Here is a 14,578-nt window from a genome sequence, read left to right as displayed (position 1 = left end):
AGGATCCCTGCTCCAACAGAACCATAGCTGCCACTGCAGGAGGACTGCATCCACCATTTAATGGAACTGCTACCAATAGCCTGACCCACAGGGTGTCAGGTCATATTCTGACTCTGTCAGTGTTGTTTTGTATTACTGCATTTTTATTTTATTTTTTCTAATAATGAACTGACATTCCTACTCCTATATCTTTGCGTGAGAGTCTTTAATTTCAAAATTATAATAATTTGGAGGGATGGCATTTACATTTTCCATTTCAAGAGCGGCTCCTGCCCTCCTTAGCAGACACCTGCTTTTTCAGATCGAGAGACATACTGTGAAGTCTGCAAAACCATTATGTTAAAAAGCCAAAAGTAATGAGGGTATTTTTGGAATAGAGGAGTGGGAAGACAAGAGTGCTTTTTTTGTACACAAAGAAGTGTACAACATAATCCCAAATGTAAAATGTAGGTACAGGAGACTACAACAATAATAGAAGCAATAGTGATTATTTAGAAACAAGAAACTGACACATTACAATGACTGAAACGAATGAGGCTTAATCTCAGGCTAAACAGCAACAACTGATGGGATTCCATCAAGCCAAGCATGAAGTGAGAGCAAAGCCCCTTGGGTCATGGAGCAGGAGCCCTATCACTCACAGGGCAGCAATAGGGCAGGGCAGAGCAGCCCTTCCACCAGCACTGGCACACAGCTCCAGCCCTGCTCCCAACAGAACCATGCACCAGGACAAGCATGGAACAGAAAATCCCCCCTTGCTTCCGAACACCTTGTGACCACCACACCTGAAAGCATCTGCAGGAGCACAAGTGCAAGCGTGATTAAAATAACACTTCTCTCCACACCAATAATTTCTAATGATTTTTCTGTATATCTGTATACACTACCATCTTGCATAGATGTTGTAGTTTTCCTTAAAACAAGTAGTCACTCTCAAAATACTTTCTGAAGGACGCTTAATTATTGTCCATTATGAGGAGAAATTTAAGTACTGAGTAGTATGAAACACATCAAGTCCTGACTCAAAATCAGGCATGTCCTCCAATCTAAGTCCTTATTACATAAACTTTGTTAATTAACTAGAATAAACAACTTATGTTTGTTCATGTGTAAGAAAATGAATCAGAAGTTTCCAGCCAACTGAAGAATAAAGCTAAACAGAAAAGAAAGCTCAAACACAGACGGGTAAATAGAACTATTTTCATAGATTTATTTGAAAAATACTTACAAAAGCAAGTATGCTTGACACTAAAATAGTTAAACTTATTCTGTGTTTACATTGGTGTAGTTAAGCGTGCAGCATTAACAGTCTTTCTGTTTGAAGCATCATTAGTTTGCTTTAAAGAAGTGGAGAAAATTGGGGTTTGCTGTGAACAATGTCTCCCTGTCACTTCCTCTGCAGCAACTACGGCTGTGATCTCTATATGAGATCTCAGAACATTGAAAATCGTGCTTGCTTTACTACCACCTGCCAAGTGCAGATTTACTGGAACCTGGAAGGTGGGTCAGTTTTTTTTTTCCTAGGAAGGAACAGGAGAGAGGAAGGAGAAGAAAATAAAAGGATTGGTTTCTTTTTGTGAAGAATTTACCAAAGCTACATTTCATGAAAAAGAGTTCTTAAAAATGTCCTTTTGTTAATTGCCATCTTCCTTCAAAACATGTGCACACTTCTGAACTCACCTGTAAGCAAATTACCATTCCTACAGCACTTGTTTGCTAGGAGAGGCCAGGACTAGAATAGTTATGATTCCCCATCCAGACAGCAGTTCAGTAGTGTCAGAAATGAAATACAGTGCAATTAGTTTTCACATCCTGTATAGCTACATTTTAAGACAAAACTGGCACAGATACTGATTGGAAGAGTTTCCTGTCTCCATGCAATCCACACTCTGGCAACAACCATAGTCCACAGAGTGGTGTACTGGGGCACATAGAGTGAACGGGATCTCACCAGCCATTATTTTGCACGGTGCCAGTAGCTGCTGCTGCTCGAGCCAGCATATTTCTGTGTGCCTCAGAAGCAGAAGAAAAAGTCCCATCCATCACATGCACTGGCAGCATTCGCCTCCTGCCAGGCTGAGGGGTGTAGCTGTTCTCTCGCCAGTCTTCTTCTGGAGGCATATCTACTCTCCTTGGACCCGGGGCCTTCACACAAGAGGGGGGCACAGGGCAACCTTGAGAAGCACCGGGATCCCAAGAAGGCTCAAGTGGTATTCTTAAAGTGCTGTAGTCTGTGCTGGCTGGTAGTCTGCAACTGATGGCATGAGATTCATGCATGTGACGCTGTGAAGGCTGCTGGTGGAAGCCTTCCTGTAAACTCTTGCCTGGCTGGCCAGCATGTTTCCCCCAGAGCATTGTTCGCTTATCTGGTAAGGTGGCTGTTTGTGCGGCAGGATAACTTGTGTTCAAACGGCCAGAGACACTTGATGCTCCACCTCCTAAATGCAAATTAAGAAGAGGCTTTTGCCCCTGGGAAAGGGTGCCTTTGGGTACACAAGGGAGACTCCCACAGCTCAGTGCCACACCTGGGTAGTCTTCACCTTGGAAAGCTTCACCCCTGTCAGGCACAACCAGAAGTTTCTGGATGATGTTCTTCTGATCTCCTGAAATAAAATTTTTTTAAAAAAGGTTTGCTTAGTTGTAATTTTTGTTTCATCCTCTCTGAACTATCAGCTGTGGCCAGCAGGTGACAGAACAATGAAATCACTAGAATATCCAGTTACTGGCTGACATGCAATTCTGAATAAAAGCTAGCTGTACCTTTTCCAGCATTCATTTTCCTCACTGCATTTCCTCTCCTTATCCTACTGCAGCTGCTGTCACATATTTCTTTACTAGCCCTTTGTTTCATCATAGAGGAGCCCAACAAAGCATTCCAAGGCTGGCAGATCAAACTGGTTTTGATGCTGTCACAGGAAAATAATTCTCATGCAGGAAGTAGTAATTTCTACTGCATCTACATGTGTGATTTGTGGCAATGAGTAACTTGTGGAATTACTCTTATACATGACAACAAGGTGGTGGGTCTTACTACTACTTTAACATTAAAGAAAATAACTCATAAAAATATTGATATGACTTTGTATAAAGGCATCATAATGTTTCCATAAAGGTTATTGGCCTCGGTTATGCACATTTAGCACAGAACCATAGAAAAATACTGAAGGACAGAGAAGAAGAAACATGATTTGTCCTTCTAGATTTCTGGAGGGATTCAGGCAGATAGTGAAAATCCATTATGAAAGACAAGAACTGAGGAGCTGTATTTCAGCAATATTTCTGATCATGAAGAAGGATGAAAAGTCCTGTGATTATTACCTGACAGTTTACGTGCCTTGCCCACCATGCTGGGCATCAGTACATCATGGGGTGGGTGCTGCACCTGGTTTGGGTTGTGCTGGGGATCAAAGGGAAATACAGGAGGATCATGGGGGAAAGGAAGGGAAGTGGAGCTGGAAGAACGGTGGCTGGTGTCCACTGGCATTTTCCTCATATTTGGTGCTTCCTTTTGTAAAATGAGAAAGGAGAAGAACAGAACATAAAATGATGAGTAAACACAGAGTTGGGTTGAAACAAGCAAAGGTGGTGCTGATCCAAGGAAGAAAGGGATGAGTCACTGGAACAAAAACATGCATCTCTATGTGAAAAAGACAGACAAAAATTGCATCAATCCAGTGAGGCTCTTACTGAAGTAATGGGCTATATAGGATCATTAGACTGGAATTGCAACAACAACAACAACAACAAAAAAAAAAAAAAAAAAAAAAAGCCAGAACAAAAACAAACCACTCTTGGGGATTTGGCTGACAAACTGAATACACAAAAGAATTTCAGGCCAGTCAGAATTGTAAATGGTATGCTACACAAGCCATGAAATAAGAGTATTGCTGATGCTTCCTTTCTATTTTCTACCAGGCTTCACTGAAAGCTCCGATAACAAACTCTGAACAGATTTACCTGTGCTGTACCATTTGCCTCTATTAGGAGATACCTACCCCCAAAAGCAGGGATGGCTGAATGGCACAACAACAAACCATCACAGACCTGAGTGCAGTGCCATACTTGGAACAAACAAATATCCTAGTGGCTGCTTGTGTTGTGGGGATAGAAACCTTAGCAGAAAGAGCAGGTCTTGGACAGCTAGAGGTTTGTAATGGTTTCTGCCAGCATTTCCAGGTATATGAGAGCCCTTAACTAAAACGTGCTGAGGAGTAAACTCATCAAAGTTGACATATACTTAGTTTATGTTACACAGCACAGAGGTACAATTGGACCAACCTGTCTAACTGATTTTGCAACTGAGACTCTTCTATAACTGTTACAGAGTTGGTTTCAAATAAAAGCTTGTGTAGAGTTTGCAAAAAATTCAGTCCAAGCCAAAAGCTGACATTTTATCTAGCTATATTGCTAAACACTATTACTATTTTTCTGACACTTTTAAATTGCATCTAAGACTGCTTAACAAAGAGGACAAAGGAAAGATCAATCCCCTTACTTTTAGTCATTTTCTGTATGTAACTGCCTACACCGAATCTTGAATTGTCTCCCCTCTAATGTTTACTTTTACTCTCTAAAAATGCTATTTGCTTAATAAACTCACAAGAGAGCAGAAACTTTCCTTTTGATACTGGTAGGTTTTTTAAAATTATAGGTGTATGAGAAGCTTTCCTGAAAATACTTTAAGTCAACTGAAAAAAATGTTTATAGTAGTTGTTTCTGCATACTGGCAAGTAATGACATGTCAATCAGCTGCAGCAGCCAGCACTCTGCAATGATACCTGAAGAAGACAGCTTTGCTACTTATATAAAAGTTCATTCTTCTTCCAAATACAGAACAGAAAAGACAGGCTTTTAACATGGCTTATTATTTAGTTGTCTTCTGTCTTGTTTGTTAACCAATAAATGAAGACAGAGAAACAGCAACCCTACACACAAATGATAGTTCTTTGGAAAGCTGCACATCATTCTACTTACAAAACTGTGAGAAGAGACCAAGGTCTCTTCTCTGTTTGACATAACTGTCCCACTGAGACTGCGAGCAATGCGACGGAAATTCTCTGCACTGTATATTTCCTCCTCTTCTGGCTCCCTGCTATGTTCTCTGGTATATGTGACCTGCAGACAATATCACACATTTCAGACAAGGTTTTCATAACATCAATTTTATACAGTAATTACAGGCAATGGATGAATAGAAATATAATGGAGCATACTTCAATGATATTTAATGACCTTTTCTGAAATCCTTCATTCAGGTACTACTTTGAAAACTTAAGATAAATGGGTCTGTTTGGATCTGCTGATTAAAAGAATTATTCCTTATAGTATTTCTTCCCTTAGTAAATATACACAGATTGATTTGTCTAAATGAGATAGGTTCTTTTATAAGTATCTAAAGTCAGCATGAAATGTCTTTAGTGGGATGAATCTACCTAAAGGACTGACTGCTGCTACAGCCATCACTGCCCCTGGAGAGACAATCATGGCTGCAGCTGACAGTCATCTTATGATAAAATACTACAGTCTTCTCATCTTAAAAAAAAAAAAACCTAGGAGTATTTGATGAATGCTGGAAGCTTGTTAACTTTATGCTAGCAAGGGAAATGTTTATTCTATCTTTCCTCTCTTTTGTTCTACAGAAGAATAAAATCTGAGCTCCCTTTAACAGAGATATTACATGAAATTTCATTTCCCCTTGAAAATACTTCCATGTCTTCCTATACAGGCAGTTATATGTAACTGCTGGTTATTTAAACAGTTTCTTCCCAGAAAAAAAATGAGAATCTTCTCCCACTCTGAGGTGACTAACCACTAACTGTAGCAAATACCACATTATCACCCACTTTAAAAATAAAAGAGCCTGAGCCCTTGCAAGTGGTAAAATTAAGAAGCAGTTATCATGTTGTGATGCAAGGGAATCCATGTCACTAAGCTGAAAGAGACTAGATCTTAATCTTTTCAGGAGTGTGTTCCTCCATGCCAGAATTTAGATCATTTGATTGCATGCAGCATGAATCACTCATATTTTAGCTAGTTAATAATGAGCTAGACTGCATTTAAAATTCAAAGATTAATATCAATAACCACAGTACCTTTTTCATATCCAACTTAACTTATCCCACTGTAATTTCTTTCTTGCACAGGGCAAGCCCTTCCCCCTCTAGTACATCTTAAGTACCAAAATGTCACCTTGGAGGCAGAAGAGACAGTGGATCCACACAGACTGCGCTCGATCTCCGCTGTTGGGGTTTTCGACAGACCCATGCCAGCTGTAGCAGGCAGCTTCTTCACACTCAGGTTCACAGAGACTGGGAAAGAAAACACTGATTAAATTCAACACCTGACTGCATGTTATGGCACATTTCTGACTACCTTAGGTCTGACTCCAGCAAAGACAGAGGGACTATACACACAGAACAAGAAGTCACAGATCCTTGGAACATGAATACATCAGCTAACACCCAACATTTCAAGGGGAGACAACCTATCAGGATACTATGCCTACTTCCCTGGCCCTTCTGCAGGCTTCAGGGGAGCAGTTAATTGAACTACTTAAAATTTAAATTATTTAACTGCACACCAACACTTGCCTGATACAGAGGTGAGATTGTTTAGAGGGCCCAAAAAGACAAAAAATAAGCTTCCAGAAGGAAGTTACCCAAAGTTATTTGGGATAAAAAAGTCAGCCCCAGGTTCCCTCCCCACACATTTACCTGCTCCTTCCCATTCAATGCTACAGTTTCTCAGCCACTTGCTGTACTGGTTAATTAGTTGAAAGTGTTATTTTTAATTAGGATTGCTACAATCCACTTAAGTGCAATCCCCATCAACCAGTTACAATCCTAAAATTTCTCATGGAATAGACAGATCAGTGGCCTAATTTAAACCAGTCACAGGGAGTTAGTTCCTCTAAAAAGGAAGAAAGGTGATATGCTGATAATGCCACATTTTCTGCATTGAGGTGGTTGCATTTGGCTTGGCTTTAACTATGCTGTAAAGCCCTTCTCATGAAACAGAGGCATTTCACCATGATTCTGAATGCAAAGGTCTGACAAAACCAGTGGATAGGGGTCAAAGTTTCAACAGCATTTGAAAATGAATATGTAATCCAAGTTAAGAGAAAGAAAGAGCAGTCCTAGACCTAGGATTAGGTTGAAAACAATCAGGTGATTTTCATCCAGTTCATCACAGTAGATGCACTCGTTCAAACTTTTCAGTTTTATACAGAATTTGCAGAACTTAGGAAAAGCTAACTGAAAGTTACAGCAAACCAGAAGATCTCAAATACATACTTCACTTTAGAAGAATAACCCTATCTCATATCATATATGTGGTGGGAAAATAGGCAAGAAAAAGTCAGCATAAGAAATGGGTCATTTGATGACAGAACTCTGCAACTCCAGCTACCACTAAAGCAACTGGGCTTTATGCTGGTAGATTTCCAGAAAGAGCTTCCAAAATCAGTCAGTTAAGTAGGAATATACAAGAACTTTTGATTCAAGCCCATGCAAGACAGTATCTGCAAAGTTGTGAAGTCAGATCCTGCCTAAGTCTGAAAGTAAACCAAAAGGACAACAAAAGATAAATGGCCACATTTTGATGTCTTAACCGGTCTGTGAGTGGACTGCAAGACACAAGAGTTCCAGAGAAAACTCAAGGTGTTAAAAAAAAAACCTGCTCTAGACTTTACTGCAGTACTCACTCTGGTCACAGCCAGGTCTGACATTGTCAGGAATGATGGGGGCTCCATCGCCATGGCTGCAGGGCAGGGGAAAACCTGCCCTGCGTATGCACTGCAATATACATCATATGTGTACAGCTAGATCTGTGTCACTTTGGTACCCATTCCATTTCAGGGTGCCTTGTATTTAACCAGAAAATTCACAGCTTTAATACTGTGACACAGATTACAAAGAAATTTGCTTCCCTTGTGGCATAGAGAAACAAGGTTGCCCTATCTCAGGCAGATTAGATCAGCTTAAATGGAACCTGACTGCTGTCATCAGACTCTAACTGAATGTCTCCAGCAACAGCTGGATATTCTCACTGATGGAATCTGTTCATTTTCTTTCAGCACCAACTACTCCACAAGGTGTCATGGATCCTCATGTACCCTCAGTGCTGCTTTCACAAGTAACCTTCCAGAACTTAAAGCAGACAGCCCCTAGCAAAACACAGGTTCAACTCTCAGATTTTGATAAACTTTTAGAAGTTATTTCCCTCAACCGAATACAGACCAAATTCTCAATTACAACACAATCAATTAAAATTCACCAATGTGGAGAATATTAACATAAGGTATAGAAACAGTTTTAATAAATTCCAGGGGGGATGCAGGACTTTCAAACAACAAAATTCCTTAGCCTGACATGAGCAGCTAGCTCTCTACTTGAAAGCAGGATCTATTTTTTCTATGTTACTCTTAACAGATGTTTGTCATGATCAACAGCTACTCTGCAGCCACCCCAGGCAGTGCTATCACATTGCTTTCTCCAGTTAGCTGGAAAGTTTCCAGAGTCTACAACCTGAATTTTTCTGCATCTTTGCACAAATTAATACCCGTTTAATTAAATCGACTAGAAAATGCATCTTCACCTACACTGCAGTACATAGGCAAGTCAACCAAGAAAAACAACTGCATCATTCTTACCTGATTGGTCAAATGGATACCTAGCACTGTCCTGTCTTCCCAAGAAAGGCCTAGTGGCCTGAGATGCCTGCAGACTAGTCTGATAGAGGGATTCCAGTTCTGAGAGCTCCTGTTCTGTGTCTTGATTCCACTGTGGATGCAGGTGTACTGGGATCCTGCTCAAGTCATCTCCAACTGCTCTCTGATTAGAAAGGAGTGGACTCCTCCCAGGTACAGGAAGCCATTCAGTATTCTTATTAGCCTTCTGAGAACTGTAATACCTAGTAACATTATTCACCCAACGGTCCACAGGCATAGAGGCAACCATGCTACTAGCAGCTCCATCATCCACCTCTTTCATTCCTCCATCATGACAGTGCCTTTCCACGTAGGGTACAGAGTCTGCTATGTTCTGTCCACCTCTTCTACACAGTTCTTCACTGTGAGAACAAAAATTCATAGAAGCAACATGTTGGGCGCTAAAACCCCTCAAAGAAACTACCCCATCCCTAATATCCATAGTTGAGTGTAATTTTTCAGAAGACTGGTTTTTGTTTTCTTGGTTTTGATGGATTAGCTGTCTGTAACCAGAAGATGAATGGTTGATGAAAGATTTTTTTGTTAACTTTGGAGACTTCTCATCCTGACACACTGCAGTAATCCAGTCTTTTTCATGAGTACCTTTTCTCTGGGAGACTGTATGCATTTTCTGAAACTGCTCTGCCAAGGAGCGAACGTGTCCCTTTGTACTAAAAGCCTCAGCTTTACAACCATCTGCTGTGCCATATTCACCCTGTGAGGGAAATAAAATCTCCTGGCTGTTTGTTCTGTAGGACTTATGTTTCTGCAAAGGATCCGAGGAGCACTGCTGTGTAGGGGATGAAGTTGCAGGGGCCACTGCATGGTAGGCCCCTAAAAGATCAATGCTGGGCCGCACTGGAGAGCTTGCAAGTTTGGAACAAGGACTGTGCTGGCTGTCCTTTTCAGGAGATGCTGCTTGTGGTGGATGTGGACAGGGAAACAGCGTAGGCAAAGACCCAGAGTTTACTGTGTTAGCCTTGGATTGGTACTGAGGTGTGAGAACAGGCACTATGTTATGAACCTCTTCTAACTTGCTGCTACTGCAGCAATCCCTATAGTCTTTTAGCCCTGTGGCTGTTGTGTCAGCAAATTCCCCACTCTTGTGGGCTTCATTCTCAGTTCTTGCAGACCTCTCTGCCAACCCTTGCCTATAGGGAAAAGAGGGAACTTGATCATGAAAATCAGCAGAAGCAGACTGGAAGTTTGGAGAGGTCCTGTTGGATGGATTGCTTTCAGAAGGGGGCAAGGAGGAAGACTCTGGATATAATGATGAGTGCAATTCATGGCAGGAAGCAGGTGGGTGGAAGAAAGAACTGGACCCAAATTCCACTTCTTTGTTGGGTTCCAGTGGTACCTCCTGGCTCAGCAGTACTTGGAGCGGGCCAGTCTGTTCACTAAAACACACAGAAGAGTAATTGATTAGCAGTAGTCATTGCTTATGTTTATTCCTAGGGTACAGACCTTGCACTACCTGACATACAGCTCAACATACATTGCTCACTGTACTCTGATGAAGACTTTGCATTAATTCACTAGACACATTTGTGTTAGTCCTTTGCTTCTAACTTTGTTTTCCTACTCTAACAATCTAACTGAATGAATTTCATATTTTTAAGAGTACTTTGCTACAATTAGGCTCTATATGAAGTATTCTTGTACAGCACCAGAGGCATTTCAACCAGTACATTGAGTATGTGAGAAGGAACAACTAAGAAGAGTAAGAATAGCATTTATATAAAATAACTGTTTCCAACAGTAACATCTTAAACATATTTTAAAATACTTTGGGCATGTTTGTGATCTGAACATGAGCTGACAATATTTCCGTAAGATCCCCTCTCTGCAGGGGAACTTAATGAAGAATGATCTGACAAATGGAAGAACAGGTTGAACTTTTTCTCATATCATTTTTATAGTCTCATTTTTTGAGATATTTATCCAAAACATTAAATAAAGCTCAAGCTAAATACGTAACTATTACTCTGCAATAATTTGTATCTTAAGCATACTTCTAGAATATAATGTTCATTAAGTATCAATGCAAGACAGTTATATTCTTGAGTCATACAAGTCCCTGGCAATTTTCTGCATTTAGTTAGCATTTTAATATACAGACAGAACAAACACTACTAAGTCCTATGAGAAAATGGCAGGCTACATCAGCTTCAGCAGTAAACTTAAGGCAACTATAAAATTACTGCTTTGTTTCCTCCTTGAGATGCATGGAATGTAAGTTATCATGAAGTCCTAGTTGATGTGTGTAGTAACAGAGCAAACTTTGTACTGTCTACAATGTTATTTAAATCAAAGCTGGAGTGCAGAACTCTGACTATGAACAGGGTTTCTTTTTCCTTGGCTGAAATATTAACATTCAGGTGGATAAAACATTTTGCAAAAAAACCCGCTCTTTTCATGGAGCAGCCATGAGTGCATTTAGCATTAGCAAAACTAGTTAAGAAAGTGCCTTTCATTCTCTTAGAATCTGCCAAAATGCCTAATTTTGAGCTCTGCATTTCTCCTGTAAGAGAGAATATAATGGACCCCTGATTGACAACAAGATCAGCTTTCATTACATGTAATTCAGGTACTGCAGGAGAATAAAAGAGTGTTATGAACTACAGCCTGGCAGGTGTGCAAATTATCTGGGTTTGTATATAGCTGTAGCCGGCATTTTACAGAAAGGAACAGAAAAAATATTCTCATCCAAGATTTTATCTAAGCTTCTGGTAATACAACATGTAAAAAAGGGGAGAGGGGGGAAAAAAAAGTAACAGTTCAAGAAATAGCCTAGAAATTGGATAGGGACGGTCTAGTGCTAGGAGGGAATGGCATGGGAAGAAAGAAGGATTAAGGTGCATGCTAAAGACAGTAGGAAGAAAGGATCAGTTATAGCAGAGAGTTAATTATGCTGTAGTTAAAGTCAGAATGGAAGAAAGGATCATGAAGAGACACTGAGGAGGGCTGGTAAGCCAGGCTACAGGATGCTAGGAAGCACAGAAAGAAAATGAAGAATGATGGAGTAGTCAAGGTGACAGGATCAGGATCTGGATTCAAGAGTTGTACCAGTGCACCACCAAGAGAAGTGGACTAGAAAGAAAAGATCAGTGTACTCGACAGTTTTCAAAGTACAAAGCACTAAACACACTGGCTGATGTTCCCAGAAAAAAAGCAACTATATCAAAATTTTGACTGTAGTACAGTCTTTTACTGACTGAGTCCTGAAACTGCTCCTGATTATAAACAGTCACATTTCATCCTAATTTATCCCCACTTTTTTTAGCCAGATTATTGTCTATTGTATTTTTTCTTTTGGTGCATGAGACATCAATACTGCCAGGCACTGACTGCTACAATTCTGTGTCACAGATCACATTCTGAACACATGCACATTGGACTATTCTATAAAGACTGGGAGAAAGGGTGGTGGGGAGGGGGAAAATGGGGTAGTTGACTGTTTTGTAATAGATTTAACCTAGAGAAGAAAAAAACAGGTGTAACACAGTAGGACTTGGACTCTCTGGGGAATATACATAGTTTGCTACTTCTTTCCAGACCGCGCTGCTCACAGACGCAGCCCAGGTCCGTGCCTAGGCGAGGTACTCGCACTACCTTGTAGACTGGGCCATGGTGCCGCCCTGGGGTGGGTGGCAGGCTGGCGGAGGCAGCGGCTGCGGTGGCTGTTGGTGCTGCATGCGATCCTGGAGGCTCCGGGCTTTTCGGATACTGATTTGCAGCTTCTTATCGACTAGGGCTCTGCTGTGAGTGCTAGCGCTGGCATCATGCATGGCAAGTCTTAGTTTAGCTAAAATGCAAAAGAAAACATAGCAGAAAACAAACAGAAAAAAGGAATAAAATTGAAAAAGAAAAAAAAAAAAGGAAAAAAGATGCAGCAGGAACAAAAAACATGGACCATGCAAATACTGCCACAAAAGAATTCACAAGGATGCTACTGTTTCCATTAATGCACATTCAGCTAAGCCAGGAGTACAAACATATTAACTGAAACTAAACCAAAATAAAATAAAAATAATATCCTTTCTTTAGCCCAATTCTCATCCCTTCATACAGGCTCTTTCCAGCCCTACTACAATGATGCTTCATTCTGTCATGTACTCTTCTCCTGCATTCTCCATACCTGGGACTCCCTTTGTGTGCAGGAATACCCAGCTGGGATTTGAGATTCCTTGCTGGAAAGAAAGCTAATAGAGCTGTAACTACAGCTGTATGCCGCACCCTTTATTCTGCAGTCCATAAAAGCCAATTTCTAAATGAAAACAGCACAGGAGCTACTCACCCTGTCTGCAGCCATTCTACACAGACAGAGGGGAGCATGGGGTGAGACAGCCAGCCAGTCATAATGGAAAAACACCAAAAATAAAATGAAATCACATAGCACACATTCTCAAAGGTCACAATGCATTTAAGCACTTCAATGTCCTAATGCTTTTTTCTTCATGAAAGTTAATGTACAGCATAGTTCACTTCTGCTAATCCAAAAGACTCTAAAGTGGGCTACCATTTTCTTCCTATGCTATACCCTCCATGAAAAACAGGGGAGCTTAATGGCCTTTGCAATTTGGCCTGATGATGTAGAAAAATTGAGTGGCAAGGGGAACCACCTATCAGGTGCTTGCAGAAACGTAACAGCAGCAAAAAGGGCACATCAGCACCCCAGTGCTATTATTACCTTAGCACTGGAGAGAACAACAAAATGAATGCAAACATGAAAAAACAGAGATGAAGAGGAATAGGACTAAAACTCCCAAATGGGAATGTTTATAAGAATGAAAAATTCTGTCTAGCTGCATATTCCTAAAGAGCAGCTGGACCCCATATCACAACCTGACCACTTACTGTGATGTGGCATTTCAGACTCTATTCTGTATTAGTAAACAGTCAAAGCGCAGTAGCTCAGGCGGTTAAGGTTACTTACATATAGCTTCGTTACAGAGAGCCAAAGCTGCAGCACAATCCCCCTTCTGCTCCTGATTCAGCGACTCTTCAAAGATTGAGTCTGCCTCCTGCATCGACTTCTCAAAGCCATCACTCCTCCCTGTAAATGGGCAGCACCCTTCATTTTGGTTTCATTATTGCAGAACCCTCACTTACCCTCATCCCATTTGTGATCACCAAATCCTTCCACACACGGATTCTTGCAGAGGCTGTGCATATCCCAGACTGCACCACCTAAACTTCCCTAAGCAGAAGTACATCTTGAGCACCCTGATATGCTTGACATCCACACAGTAAAACTACCTGAAGTGGATTTTTTTCCCTCAAGTTTTCTTTAGTTGAAAAAGTTGTACTGGCTTATTCTACTATTTTCAGTGTTTTAAGTCAGCATAAAAGATGGTACAGACATAGAACAGAGTCAGTTCAAATTACTTCAGTCAAGAAGGAATTAAAACTAAATTTAGAACCAAATAAAATGTATCAGTAAAAGAAATATAGCAGATTAGGTTTTTTTCATTGTACGTTAAGTTTCTTGACAAAATCCATTTGTCTCTTCTTCATTAAAATGGAAACAAACTGAAACAACTAACACGTCTGGGGAATGAAACTCGGAGTTGAGTGTGAACATAAATGCCTACATGAAATACTTCTATAAACAAGTCTAGTGCATACACTTAACTGCTGTAAGTCAGAATATAAAAACCCAACAGTCTTGCAACCTGAAGAACAAGGTGGTGGAAGCTGAGAAGAAAGGGACAACTATCAAGAATTTCTTTTGCAATGATTTACGAAACAGTGTTGGAGAAGAGAAGGAGAAATCATTCTGGACACAAAAAGAAACTGCATCCTGGTATCATAACATCAATTTCTGAGAAGAAGAAATGCTCAAACTATTTTGTGTCACCTATTAGGCAT

At 40.5% G+C, this 14,578-nt stretch overlaps 1 protein-coding gene across 11 annotated transcripts in view; it reads right to left on the bottom strand.

Annotated features, from left to right (window-relative positions):
• Positions 1 to 1,188: 1,188 nt before the first annotated feature.
• The window catches only part of USP54 (ubiquitin specific peptidase 54), a 93,711-nt gene continuing 80,321 nt past the window's right edge, over positions 1,189 to 14,578 (bottom strand). For 10 of the 11 annotated variants that reach the window (XM_021548725.4, XM_085583576.1, XM_085583575.1 and 7 more), the window contains 7 exons: positions 13,644 to 13,763; positions 12,320 to 12,512; positions 8,651 to 10,104; positions 6,190 to 6,308; positions 4,975 to 5,115; positions 3,319 to 3,505; positions 1,189 to 2,603 (listed from right to left, as the gene is read on the bottom strand). In XM_021548725.4, coding sequence (XP_021404400.3) covers positions 1,948 to 2,603; positions 3,319 to 3,505; positions 4,975 to 5,115; positions 6,190 to 6,308; positions 8,651 to 10,104; positions 12,320 to 12,512; positions 13,644 to 13,763 — 2,870 coding nt within the window. In that variant the 3' untranslated portion in view covers positions 1,189 to 1,947. The remainder of the gene's footprint in view (positions 2,604 to 3,318; positions 3,506 to 4,974; positions 5,116 to 6,189; positions 6,309 to 8,650; positions 10,105 to 12,319; positions 12,513 to 13,643; positions 13,764 to 14,578) is intronic. The other variant, XM_077784587.2, reaches the window with a different exon arrangement.

This window comes from Lonchura striata, chromosome 6 (assembly GCF_050655825.1).
Source record: "Lonchura striata isolate lonStrDom1 chromosome 6, ASM5065582v1, whole genome shotgun sequence".
NCBI classification, from domain to species: Eukaryota; Metazoa; Chordata; class Aves; order Passeriformes; family Estrildidae; genus Lonchura; species Lonchura striata.
This window is presented reverse-complemented; position numbering and strand designations above follow the sequence as displayed.